The sequence below is a fragment of the Pollachius pollachius genome (genome assembly GCF_949987615.1).
Source record: "Pollachius pollachius genome assembly, chromosome: 2".
NCBI classification, from domain to species: Eukaryota; Metazoa; Chordata; class Actinopteri; order Gadiformes; family Gadidae; genus Pollachius; species Pollachius pollachius.
This window is the reverse complement of record NC_136935.1, coordinates 41,427,710-41,442,065: the sequence shown is the minus strand read 5'-3', so window position 1 is coordinate 41,442,065 and position 14,356 is coordinate 41,427,710. Positions and strand designations below refer to the sequence as shown.

At 46.1% G+C, this 14,356-nt stretch overlaps 1 protein-coding gene across 2 annotated transcripts in view; it reads right to left on the bottom strand.

Annotated features, from left to right (window-relative positions):
- Positions 1-499: 499 nt before the first annotated feature.
- The window catches only part of tll1 (tolloid-like 1), a 45,342-nt gene continuing 31,485 nt past the window's right edge, over positions 500-14,356 (bottom strand). For both annotated transcript variants that reach the window (XM_079728901.1, XM_079728900.1), the window contains exons 17-22: positions 14,101-14,281; positions 10,035-10,160; positions 7,741-7,868; positions 3,844-4,057; positions 3,088-3,338; positions 500-2,538 (exon numbers count right to left, since the gene is read on the bottom strand). In XM_079728901.1, coding sequence (XP_079585027.1) covers positions 2,407-2,538; positions 3,088-3,338; positions 3,844-4,057; positions 7,741-7,868; positions 10,035-10,160; positions 14,101-14,281 — 1,032 coding nt within the window. In that variant the 3' untranslated portion in view covers positions 500-2,406. The remainder of the gene's footprint in view (positions 2,539-3,087; positions 3,339-3,843; positions 4,058-7,740; positions 7,869-10,034; positions 10,161-14,100; positions 14,282-14,356) is intronic.

The following is a 14,356-nucleotide window of genomic DNA, read 5'->3' as shown; positions in this document are numbered from 1 at the left end:
TTTAGAACAAATCTGAAAAAAGGAAATTGTGTGCAGCTCCATTTCTGTGTGTTTGGAGCCGACATGTGGGCTCTGGAAGTACTGCAGGCTAAATGCTCTGGTCTAGTCATTTCAAAAAGAAAATAAGTAGTGGATGTTTCGTTCTGTTATTGATTGCTCTAGTCTTTGGTTTGTTTTAAATCAATGTGTTGACACAGCTAATATTATTGGATATTGCGGGCTTTGGGTTAGGGTTAGTCACTTTCTAAGTAAAAGTTACTATGCTGATTAACATAATTAGTACTTACACATTCACAAAAAAATACACTCTCATGATACAAAATAACTGAGAAATATGCAAATGTCACATAGTCTTAGTTTTTATGTACTCTTTGACCTGTGTGTATTTTAATTGACTGATTCAGAGGTCATTTCAACACAGTGGAGTGATGAGACTACAGCAGGACATGGGTCACCTGGAGCTTGGCACATACAGCAATGAGTCCATCCAATTAGAAACAAACAGCGTTCATACACACTCTGACACTCACGTTTCCCCGATTGCCCCAGCGACTCACACTTACACAAGATGCATACATGCTGTATAAATGTTGCAGTTAACACCGAAAGCTGGATGCACCGGGACTAATGCACAGCACTCACACTCATGGAACAGTGAACAGGGAAATGCTGCTCTACCAGCATAATAGAGTAAAAATAATACGTATTATGCAGGTATCTTTCTGGTATTTACCATTGCTTTGTCTGCGATTTAGCTTGTAATAAGTGTGTGTGTGTGTGTGTGTGTGTGTGTGTGTGTGTGTGTGTTTGCGCATGTTCCCAGAAGAGCCAAACAGTTGTGTCACACACACAAACATCACTGGCAGTCGAGCTCCCACAACATTTCATTTAACTATAAACTTATTCAAGTTCTTCACAAACTCGACGCCCCGCAGAAACGTCCCATCAGTCCGCTGGCGGTCGAGGTCTGTGCGAGGGCGGGACGTTTGGTGCTAAGGCATTATCGTGGACCAGTGTGTTGATTTAGGCGCACTATTTACACGCTCACATCATTTAATCACTTTCATCGTGGTTCAATCCATACAAAAACACATCTTATTCATGTATATATTTTAGCACCATTGGATTATCGCCTCTCCCCTTTCAATCGTTGTTGTTTTCTTCTTCCAAAAGACATAATAAGGATAAGGATGAAACTGTCTTTCAAGTCATCAGTTGAAACATATTTGGACCGTATATTCTCGTTTCAGGGTAAACACGGGTGTTTTGGTAGGGTAGTTCATACCTTCTGTTACAACTTTTTAACACAAGGGATACAGTTTATAATTTCATATGTTACATTAGCAAATAAAAAAACATGGTGCAAACTTAAAACAACAGGAACATACAATATACAGTAATGCAAGGCTCAGTATTAACATCTAAGGTCATTTTATTTCTCTGACATTTTTTTGTTAGATTCATCCATTCATAGATGGTTGTCTGTATACAGTTTAGGCAATGGGCAGAATAGGAATACGCCTTTTGTTGTGCTTTTTCTTATATTTTTTACACACATACACAACCATTACAGGATTGAGAATAAGACATACATAAAATCAGTTGCAGCCACTGTGAGCTGTACAGTTCAGGCCAGTTCCCCAGGCCTTAAAGGCAATGAACATGTCTCTCTATAAGTCACTCTGTATGTATGGTCACAGTAAGTTGTGTAGACCACAGTCTTCAACACTCATGTGTCTTCAGGGTTTGCCATAGTGGGTCCACAGTTAGGCCTCCATGTTAGATCCTTGTTAGATCTGTAACCCAACATCCACAGCCTCAGCCAATCAGCAGCTGACACTGCACCTGTTCATCAAAGCAAGAGGTGCATAACAATCACTGTTGAGTGTGTTGATGTTGATGTGTGTGTGTGTGTTTGTGTGTGTGTGTGTGTGCACGTGCATGTGTCTGTCTGTGCATGTATGTTTGTGTGTGTGTGTGTGTGCATGGGTGCACATATGTGTGTGTGCACCTTAAGTTCCCACGTGCACAGGTTTGATTAAATATTTCCGGTTCCCCTTTGAACTCCTCTGTGATGAGGCGCTAATCAGTGAGTGGTGGACATTTGTCATGCTGGTGTGTTCAGTCCCATAGTATATTGAGTTCATCAGCCATCACTTATCCCCTCTCCTCTCCAGGTGACCACTGGCGCCACTGAAAGAGAGCTTGGTTTACATAACACATAAGTCCTCCATCCTGTGGAGTGTGGCGGGCGTCCACAAGTCTTGTCTTAACGAGGGATATCTGATTGGCCAGACTGTGCTTTGTTTTCGAGGTTGCCATGGCAAAGGTCATTTCAAGGTTACGGCGGCGGCGGCAGCCCCGGGGTCAGAGGTCAAGAGGTCAAGGGGGAGGCTGACTCTGAGGTCACTTCCTGTCGTGAAGTTCCTGGAACTTGGTGCTCGTGTAGCGGATGTGGAAGCCCTTTTTGCTGATGGTGTCGTCGCTATGGAAACGGATCAGCACGACGTCCCCTGGTGTGTAGATCTCCTCCCGGGGCTGTGAGAGACGAGAGTAACAAGGATTTTTGTCCCTGCCGAGAAACGTTTATACTGGGGTAGGTGTGGGTTGGATAGTGACTGTAGGGGCTATGGTATTCAACTCCAATCCGAAAGGAACTGGGTTTGATACCCAACGCGGGCAGCCTGCCTGTAGGCACCCTTGAGGTCAAAGAGGCCTCACTTCATCCTGCTTTGTAATGGCGTTCATCTGAAAAATCCCTTCTGATAAAAGCTTCTGCTAAATGACTAAATAGTGAAAGATACAAGTTAACAATCTTACGGGGGCAGATAATGGGTGGGATAGTGTAGAGGCTTGTGAGTATGGTTCCCAGTAGAAAAAGTGAATGGGCTGGATCTCCAATATCTGCAACCGATCTAGCTTAACCCCTACCTGCTCCTTAATGACACAATGAGCCTAAAAGTATAAGTAAACACATAGTAAATAGTAGTCTAATATTCTAAGGGTTTAACCCAATAGTAACGAACACAGTAACAGCAGGAATAACGCTTTTTAAGTTGTATCAGAGCGTAGTGAATCCTGTCTCACCCCGGATCCACAGAAGCGTCCGAGGCGGTGTGAATTGGCGTCGTAGCCGTCGTACAGCTCGATGTAGTCGTAGCCGCAGTCTGCCTCCTCCTCCACCTCGAAGGTGATGAAGGTGAGCTCCACGCCGTAGCCCGCCTCCGCCGTCAGCAGCCACTCACAGTCCGTGTGGCCCGGGTAGTTGTTGTCCCCGAACTGGGAGTGGGAGAAGAGGTTCTTCTGGCGGGACTCGGCCTTCAGACGGCCTCCGCATTCTAGAGACACGCCGAGAGAGAGGACCGTTTGATTAGGGAGGTGCTTGGATTGAAGTTGGGTCCTGGTTAATTGAACAGTGTTTGTCATGAAAGTGTTGATAGCCTTTCATCTGGTGTCGGTTGGTGTGGTGGTGAGCAGTGCTTGACTCACAGCGGAAAGGTTGTGGGTTCACAACCCCGATTTCTACCTGTATACCTAACACATATCACTGATTAAGGGACTTGTATTGGAGGCTGCCAGAGATGAATAACTAGTAACTTATATATTTAATTCACCAATCTTTCCCTAAAGGATCAGTGTACTTGGTGTACATGCTACAAACCACCACTAGAGGGCGATAGCGCTCTTGACAGACTATATTGCTGGCTGGATGAACGACAGTGCATGCCTCAGCATAAAAAAGGTAAAAAGTAACACAAAACAATTAATTGCACACACATTTCACATTCACACACAAAGATTCACAAAGTACTTCATACAACAACAACAGTCGGAGACGCGTACCGGTGGAATGCAGGGCCTGGAAGCCCTTCCTCTGCACCGAGGCGTCGGAGATGAAGCGCAGGTACATCTTGTTGCCCGTGGAGACCAGCGCCTCGGGGATCTTGCTGCCGCACAGCCGGCCCAAGATGGCCGCCGTGTCCGTGTCGCCGTCAAAGGCCTCCAGGTGGTCGTAGGCGCACTCCTGGTGCTGCTCGATCTCAAACTCGTTGAACGTCTGGAGACCAAGACAGAGAAGAGACGGACAAACAGGTAGACAGACAGACAGACAGACAGACAGACAGACGGGGAGGAAGCACACATGGGACAATGAATGCACTCCATGTGTCGCCATGGAATAGGTCAGTAGAATAATGGGACAATACAGAATATGAGGAGCGTATGGCGAACAAGGGATTCTCTGAAGGAGGTACGATAAACTTAACCGAAATCTGTGCAGTCTTTGCAAAGACCGATGTACTCGTCAGGAAATCAAAGGTGTAGACTGATAAGTTATTTTGAACATCTACAAGACATGACTTTAACACACATTGAATGACCTCATCTGTGAACTCACATTCAAGAACTAGATTTACAGAATTTTTGCAGACACTTTTATCCAAAGCGACGGTCCAACGGTTAATGCACACATTCACACACCGACCGTGGAGTCAACCAAGCAGGGTGACAGCCAGCTTGTCGGGAGCAATTGGGGTTGGGGGTCTTGCTCAGGGACACCTCGACACTCAGCTAGGAGGAGTCAGGGATCAAACTGGCAACCTTTGGGTTACCAGCCAACCCGCTCTACCTCCTGAGCTAAGCCTCCCCCTAGGAAGATCTACTTCCTCTGAAATACCGCCCCCTCTTACGTGACCCATAATGCATTGCACCAAGCATGAGTCCATAGGCCTGGACCCGCCCCTCAGACACCCTGTGCCTTTTTGGGTCTGTGGTTGTCGTCGTGTTCCACTTGTTAGGGACGTCGGGCACGTTTGCATATTAGGGTTAACAAGCGAGTGCTCATGCGATAGAAACAACCCCCGGCTCTGACCATCTGTGGCCTTGTGTCTTTGATTTTGTGCTTTTGTGCGTCTGTGTGTGTGTGTGTGTGTGTGAGCACATGCACACGCCCTCGTGAGTGCGTGTATGCATATGAGACATGACACAGATAGTCGCCCCTACACGTCCCCGGTCATGGCTAATGTGAATGGACCGTTTTAGAAGGGCCACAGCTGTTGATGGGCTAGGCCCCGGGGGACTTCCTGTGAAGACTCTTTCCGCTGACTTCCGTAGAGCGCCTGGAGTTCAGTTAGGAATAGGGTCATGTGTCTGGGATAGGGTTAGAGGAAGGTTTACGCTTAGGTTTCAGGGTTAGGTTAACGTTAAAGCTTATGTTGATAGAAGCCCTGCTGCATTGTGGGATGGTAAGAGAGAGGAGATGAGTTGACACTTTGAGGCGGATCTCCATCACGTAGCTAAATCCCGAGTTCCACCGGGGAGACTACATGCCCCTTCTACTCTAGAGGCGGCAGTAGCTCAGGAGGTAGAGCGGGTTGACTTGTAACCGGAAGGTTGCTAGTTCGCTACTCCTAACTTTGTGTCGAGGTGTCCCTGAGCAAGACACATAACTCTAACTGCTCCCAGTGAGCTTGCTGTCGCCTTGCATGGCGGACACCGTTGTCGATGTGTGTATAAAAAACGGTTGTTAGTCGCTTTGGATAAAAGCTAAATGCCCTGAAAAGGCAAATGTATTCTCAGCGATCTATGTCCCGGTTGTAAAAATCCCACACTGTCATTGTACACGGGCATAAGTACAGTCCACGCCAGCGCACAGTATATCTACATCACTCATTCATGCTCATCTCTGATGTATTCATTGGGACTGGTTGCAGCCCTCCTCCCTCCGCATCGCCTCTGGGACTGTGCTCCACCTGACTACGGAGAAAGAGTTGGCGTCTTCCAGGGCCAAGGGATTCCATCCATAGCCATCACCACCAGCGTCTAGACTCCAATAAGAGGTATCACATCCCCTGGCAGACTTCATGGATCCATCGTCCAAACGTGGGACGATGGTTCATTGTGATTTCATACCAAGCGTTGAGGTGGGTGGTAGCAGTAGAACATGTGTGTTTTCCCTGGTTCTTCGGAGCGTATATATTGATTTTGCGGAGCCGAACCGTTTGGGTGGATGTAAATAGATATTCGTATGACTCAGACGGATGTAGCGGATGTGCTGAGCAAAGCTTTACCTCCTCTAAGGTAGTGCCAGGATATATAATGTCCGGGTTTAATGGGCACACACACAAACACACACACACACAGTATCTATGTGTGCAAAAGTGGAGGTTGATGTATACAAATATGCGGGCAGTTTTCTCAGATCGAGAGTGCTGTAATGACAGTGGGCTTGAGTTAATTCACATCAGATCCTGAACATGGATGAGAAGGTCACTCAGTTATTGCAGAATATCTCTACTTTGTTTGTCTAATATCTTTATATCTTGCTCTCACCCCTCTCTCCCCCCTCTCTCTCTCCCCTCTCTCTACCTCTCTCTTGCGCAGTGCTCTTTAGAAAAGTTCAACAAAATCCGGTCCAGGTATATCTTCACACACACACACACACACACACACACATACACACACACTGTCATCTGGGTAAGGTGTACAAGTACAAGTACAAGTATAGACACTGGCATCTGGGACATATCAGATAAACAGAATCAAAAGCTTCCCTGCCCAATAATGATATCCTCAAATCGGCTTACTGCCTGTCCCTAATACAGCGTTCTCATCGTTCCTTACACTCAACGAGATTATCTTCGAAAGAAATCAAATGTGCATGTGTGTGTGTGTGTATGTGTGCGCCTATACATGTGCCTGTGTTATTCTGTGGGAGAAAGGACCTTTGAGGCTTAGCTAATGTATACCTATAGTACACTCAGATGTTATCTTAATCACAAATATTGGAGTAATGTGCAGTTATTGCATTGCACTCTGTGGCTGTTATTATGTGGGTCTTGCAATAAAGAAAGCATTAGAAAGCATTTTCTACTTTATTATTTGGCAGAGAGGAGGGCAGGGAGGGGATACAGTTTCTCCAGCCAAACAGATTGTCTACAACCCTATCGATGGGAGAAGGAGTTGTGCTTGGAGATAAATATGTGTCAAAAAAAGCCAGCAGCACAACATTGACAGCTTCTGCCGCCTGATTAACCAATACATAGGACTCCACCCATGGATGGTGCAACTATGAGGATTCTATCCCGATGGAGTAATGTTGGATCAGGGTGGAGGGATATTGGATCATGATAGAGATATGTTGGATCAGGCTAAAGCAATGTTGGAGCAGAGTGAAGGAATATAGGATCAGGGTGGAGGGATGTTGGATCAGCGTGGATATATGTTGGATTAAGGTGGAGGTAAGTAGGGTTGAGATGGAGGTATGTTGGCTTAGGGTGGAACTCGGATGATCCTATCCCCATGGAGGTATGTCTGATCAGGGTGGAGGTATGTTGGATCAGGCTGAATTTATGTCCGATAACGGCACAGGAATGTCGTAACAGGTTGGGGAAACTGTAATAGAGGTGGAATTCTTGATCAGGGTGGAGGTATTTTGAATAACACAGGAGGGATGCAGGATCAGGGTGGAGGTATGATGATCCTATCACGATGGAGGTGTGTTGGAGCAGGGTGGAGCTGATATGATCCTATCATAATGAAGGTATGCTGGAGCAGGGTGGCGTTACGAGCTATTATGATCCTATCACGATGGAAGTATGTTCCGAGCATGGTGGGGCCAATGATGATCCTATCACGATGGAGGTATGTGAGGATCAGGGCGGAGGAATGTTTCATGACGGTGGAGGTATGTGAGGAACAGGGTGGAGGTAGGTGATATCAGGGCGGAGGTCCTGTACTCACGATCTTGACTCGGTGTCCGGGGGTGGCGGTGATGTCCCAGGTACACTCCTTGCGACTTGGGTACTTGTCCGGCCAGTTGGGGCTACTCAAGGTCCCACTGGGGCTGTGGATCTTATGCTCACATTCAGCTGGACACACACACACACACACACACACACACACACAAACAAGCACACACAGATATACACACCCAAACACATACCCATAAATAAGATTACATTAACCAGACAGACAATTACAAAAGAATTACAATTGAGACGTTTAACATAATTAAACACAACACCAAATAGGAACGTGGTTTATGTTTCAGGCTGTCCAGACCAACAAACCATTACATTTTTTTTTAAAAAGACCATGAACTCCACCATTACAGTCAGGGTGTTTCAGTGCTATGACATCATGGAAAAGTGAGTTGCATGTACACAAACAAATGGAAAAATGGCAGTATTTTATCATACGTTTTGACTGTGTTACATGTGTGACTTGTATGTGTTCATGCATATATATGTGATTCTAGTTGATTATGAAAACCAGAAGTGGGGAATTGTGAAATAACATCTAAATGATGTGGAAGGGTAGGAGAGATGGGAGCCATGAACAGGACAAGTAGATGATTACAAAATTATATTTTTTATTGAGAGGTTGAATAGACTCCATAGACCACAATGACAAACATAATGGAGACACACACCATATAAAAAGACATGTCATAAAAAAAACACAATCGTCTCACATTGCAGATCAAATATAATCACATGGGTAATGAGTTGGGACACATGTATTGTCTAGAATATTCAAAGATCCTTCAAGTTTGTTATCAGCAAACAACTCTTGTTTCATCTGACTCATTCAACCATGTCAAATCCAGACAAATGCCATTACCCTTTTAATAAAAGCGTAACAATATGTAGATATCTATTTCTTGGTTCTTTTCTTCTATTTTGTTCTATAGGCTGGTTTAGAGGGCTGGTCTTCCAAAATAATATGTTTCATCAAAATAATATGTTCTTCATTTCTTTAGTTTTTACACTCATTTCACTCATGACTACCGGTATTTATGAATGAATAAACACAGGTGTGATTTCAGCCTTCCACGCTAAAAACTCAAAATAAGAACATTTTGTTGACAAAATTTTGTTTTAACAGTACAAAATATAATTTAGCAAACATGTATAACTTTTGCATCAATAGTGATGAAAAACCTTATTTACAAAAACATTTCAATATGTTCACCACGACACTAACCTAAGCCTACAGATGATATTATACTGACTGACATCAATGAGATTCTTTTTGAATGAATTTACTGCCATTTCTGTTTGTTTATGGGATATTTCTTAGTTTCATCCTTCGTTCCTTCCAATTGTTTATGTAATAACGCGTATGGGTCAAGGTTGCAAGGTAATATATAATACTATTTGAAAATACATACCATGCTATGCTATATAATGCATATGCACGCTCAAACACACTCACACGCAAGTACACACACACACACACACGACACGTACACATGAATGTGTTTTACGGAAGGTACATGTCTCTCTGACACTGGGAGTTCACCACGCCATTCTGGTTCACTGCAAACGCACGCTGGCACATGCACACACACACATTGCCTTGAAGAAACCAGATGTTTGGAGCTAGGAGTCCCTTTATGAGGAGCACTGGAGAACTTTATAGAAGTATGTTTGCATGTGTGTGTGTGTGTGTGCATGTGTGCCTGCGTGTATGTCTGTGCGTTCGTGTGTGTCTGTGTGTAAAACATGTGTTTCAACTTTTAACTTCAAAGGGAAGAACTCGATTTGATGTCTGACATTGTAAGCTGGATGTCTGTTTGGGTGTGTGTGTGTCTGTGATTGTGTATGTCTGTCTGTGTCTGTGTGTATGTGTGTGTGTGTGTGTTAGAATGTGTGCGTGCATTTTTTCCCCTGCTTTCTATATCATGTAATATAGTATATGTCCTATCCTATCTATAGACACACACTCACACACGCACATGCTCTCACACACACACACACACACACACACACAAACACACACACACACACACGCACACGCACCCACGCACACACACACTCCTAGCCACTCCTATATGGAGATGCGCACCCCGTGGTAGGAGTGGGCCGAGTGGGGGCCGTACACGGAGCGGTGCGACTCCTTGTGCACGTGCTGGTGGTGTGAGTGCGCCAGCTCGTGCACGTGCACGCCCAGGTGCTTGTGGCGGTGGGCGTGCGCGTACGGCGGCGGCGGCGGCGGCGGCGGCGGCGGCGGCGGCGGCGCGGGGAACCCACCTTCCTTGCAGTCGTGCTTGTTCTCGTGCAGGACGAAGCCGTGGCGGCACTCGCACACGTAGGAGCCCAGCGTGTTGACGCACTCGTGCTGGCAGCCCCCGTTGTCCTTGCTGCACTCGTCCTTGTCTGTGGAGGGAGCCACGCGTCAATCACAGGACGGGCCAATCGCAGGCTAGGCTGACGAGGTTGAGGGGGGGGGGTTGAAAGGGGGAAGGGGGAGGGACCATGTCTGGAGTGAACTATGGGTAAAGTGTTGTTAGCGTGATAGCGGGCTATGTTGTGAGGAGAAGGAGGGAAGGAGGAGGGCCTTTAGGGAATGAGAGGTTTGGGGAGATTTTGGACTTTGACAACGCAGGGCTGGAGAGTTACGGTGGCTTTGGGTTGCCAAGAGCAACCCAAACATAAAGTCCAAATTCAAGCGCCTTCAAACATGTCTCGTGTTTACTTAATGGTTAAGTAAGGATAGATTGCGACGTTATAGGAAGTGGGAGGAGAAAACAGGAATTCTCCTTATGGGAGAAAGTATAAAAGTGGTTATGAAAGAGGAGACAGCACAGGAGTCATTTGCTGTTGAAAGTCATCGAGAAATGTTAGCAAGTGAACTCCAATCTTCAGAACCATGTTAGTGTGCAGAATAAAAAAGGTCATTTTGTGGTTTGCATTGCCAAGTGTGGGTGTGTGTCCATGTGATGTGTGAGGGTGTGTTCTCTGGTGTTTGCGTGTCTGTGTACACTGGGCTTCTGTGGTTTTACGTTCTGCCTAAGCCCTAAGGGCTTATGGTTAGAGTTTCTTCACCGGCGGACTCAGACCCTGACTATACAGCGCTTTATACGTTGGCTTCCAGTCGCTGGAACTGATGAACTGTTTTCCATTTCAGATCCTGGGAGATATATATATCATACTTTAGGATTTTACAGGAGCCAAAACCGCCCTGTTTAATCGCCGTCCGGAGAAAGTATCCCGCCTTTAAGTGCCGAGACACATGAAGCCCATGGAGACAGATGTATCCATGTTTCCAAAAGAAAGTTGAAAACAATGTAAATTGTTCGCTACTAATGTTTTTTTCTCTCTTACTCTTTTCAACATCCCTCATCCCTGGGAATAACATGAGTACGGAGCCTCAGCCATAGGAGCTTTGGCCCCTGCGTGTCTCCCTGTGAGGCTGACCACAAAAGGGGCCGGTCAGGTTGCAGCCTGGTGCTGGGGCTAGGGCCGCTGACCCCTGACCCTGCAACATCCCCCGGGTCCCTCAAGGTTGGAGAGAGAGAGAGAGAGAGAGAGAGAGAGAGAGAGAGAGAGAGAGAGAGAGAGAGAGAGAGAGAGAGAAGGATAGAGACAGAGAGACAGAGAGAGAGAGACAGAGAGAGAGAGAGAGAGAGACAGAGAGCGAGAGAGCGAGAGAGAGAGAGAGAGACAGAGCGAGAGAGAGAGAGACAGAGAGAGAGGGACTTGCGCTTGAAGAGAGAGTAGAATGGCGTGAGGACAGAAAGTCTAAAGATGAGGACGTATATGTTTGTGCTATCTTTAATTGTACATACATTTTTATGTTGCCAATAAATCCCCTTTGAATTACATTAAGCAGAGAGAGTGAGAGAGTAGAGAGTGATAGCGAGCAAGAGAGATAGAGAGAGTAGAGTGAGTAAAGAGAGTGAGCGAGTAGAGAGAAAGAGAGACAGAGATAGAGTGAGGGAGAGAGGAGAGGGAGAGTAGAAAGAAATAGTAAGCAAGAGAGAAAGAAAGTGCAGAGAAAGTAGAGAGATTGAGAGAGTAGAGAGAAAGAGAGAGAGAGAGAGAGAGAGAGAAAGGAGAGTGAAATACAAGAGAGAGACAGACAGTAGAGATTATCGTAAGGTAGGAGTCAGATTAAGCCCAATAGCTTCACCTGGCTTCCCCTCAGCACCTTGTGAATCCACCTCCAGCTCTGCTTCTAATGGAGATCCTAAATCCACCTCCCTGCTTGTCTCCCAGGCTTCCCTGGCATGCATCTGTGCGCACGTGTGTCTGCATGTGTGGGTATCTGTGTGTGCTTCACTCTGCTCTTCCGAGTAAGAGTGTGCTGATGTCTGATGTGGTATTAGCGTGCTATTCTGGGCTTCTTCTCTCTTGAAACACACACAAACAAACATACTCTCTCTCTCTCTCTCTCTCTCTCTCTCTCTCTCTCTCTCTCTCTCTCTCTCTCTCTCTCACTATTGCGAAAGTGTAACTTTTAACCATTTTGATCTTTAACCATACTTTCCTTAACTGGAAGTGGAAGTAAATCTCTCTCTCTCTCTCTCTTTACCTCTCTCACACACACAAACACACAGACTGAGGGATTAGTAGCGTGTGTGGAAGACACCTCTACAGCCCTTGGCTGGGAGCCCACCAATGGCTTTCATATGAAGCACCAACCCGGACAAAGGTTACACGCAAGTAAACACTCACACACACACACACGCACACACACAAACCATCAAACTCACTTGTTTGAGTCAAGTCATACAAGATAGAAATCACCTGGATCATTGAAGCATCTATAATCTCAAGCAATGATAGAAGCACCTAAAGTATCACACAAACATGAAAGTGTCACTTTGGGTTGATCCATGTCACAATTTCCCTTTGAGTTAAAATGTTAAGATAGAAACATATTACTAAATAGCAGAGACGTCCAACAAATTCGCCCCTGCCCTAGCTAGTAGGGGAATTTGTTGTCTTGTGGTGTTTCAGGGAATCCTGTTTGGGAGAATGGATGTAGAAATCGCCCTCGGCTTGAACCGGACTCATCCATTCTCCTCAAGATCACATGTTAGACCAGGAGCCAATCAGGGGGGCCGATTGCAAGGTCTTGTTACCTCTGACCTGCTTGGTGTTGGTACGGCCGGGAGCAGGGGTGCGGACGCGCTTTACGTTCTTGCACGACTCAAACACAAACACACGGTCTCGGCACAGAGCCGGCTTGTCTGAGGGAGAGACGGCAGGGCATTGGCATACTGGAGGTAGAGGCTGGGGACGAGGGGAGTGAGGGTCGCTCAGCAGAAGAGTTGTGTTCAGGTAAATATACTCGACATGTGGAAGAATGTCGACAAAAAGTCGTTCAAAAACCTGAATTCAAAACTCTGAAAGGGGTAGCGATGGATCAATCCTTCCACCCCTTTGGAATATGTAAATTAATATTATTGTATCCTTTCTGTTTAACATCATGTAAATGCAAGTTGTATTTAGCCAACAAAACCTGTATTTTCCATGACCTGATTAGATTTAACATGAAGGATAAAATCATGCTTTACATCAAAAGTATTCGATTGTTAATAATACTTTAAGACTAAAGTTTTCTCATAATGTCAACGGAAAAAAAGCCAAGACGTTAACGTCGTATTCCCTACTATGCTCCGGCTAAAGCGGCCACTCAACGGTGCGGAATGTCGTCCACGCTTATGACACATTAGGAACGCTAAGGTCTTCCTTATTTCACTTCCTTCCTTCCAAGCCATTTTCCCCCGCGTCCCGCATGACATGTCAGTTCTCCAGGTCGTCAACAACATGACTCACACGGACAAATCCACTCAGAAAGAACAATGGGGCCAGTGGCTAGGAGTCTGGCGGAGGGGAGGAAGACGTTGTTGACTCGGGAAATTAACTGTTGGAAGGATTAAAAGGTGTCACAGGGCTGTGTTTTCCCAGACATTTCATGCATGCTTGCACGCACAACCACAACCACAGGCACACATGGACAAATACACAAACACCTGTACGTGGGAGGCTTGCATGCACAACCACACAGACACATGTGCACAGATGTGTGTGTTCGCACAAGCACACATACTCACACACAGTCTCACAGCCTCACACGCTAACACCCTAGCCCTCACACACACATACACTGACATACAGACACAGACACAGACACCAATAGACATTCACATGCGCATGCACACACAACCACAAACACACACATACACACACACTGACACACAGACAGACACACACACACACACAAAGACACAACCACACACACACACAATCACACCCCGACACACAGACAGACACACACACACACACACACTTAAATGGGGGCCCCTACCTGAGAAGAAGTGGGCCTTGAAGCCCTTCTTGGAGACGGTGTTGTCGGACTTGAACTCAATCCTCATGTTGTTGTACTGGGAGGTGATCACCTCGGGGACCTCAGTGCCACAGTACTTCCCGTGGAGCTTAGAGTCTGAGGACAGACCGCTGCGCACCTCCACGTAGTCGTACTTACACACCTGGCGGAGCGACACGGGCGTTATCTCCCCTCGAGTAACAGCACATGTTCATTACCTCGCCTCCTGTAACAGTAC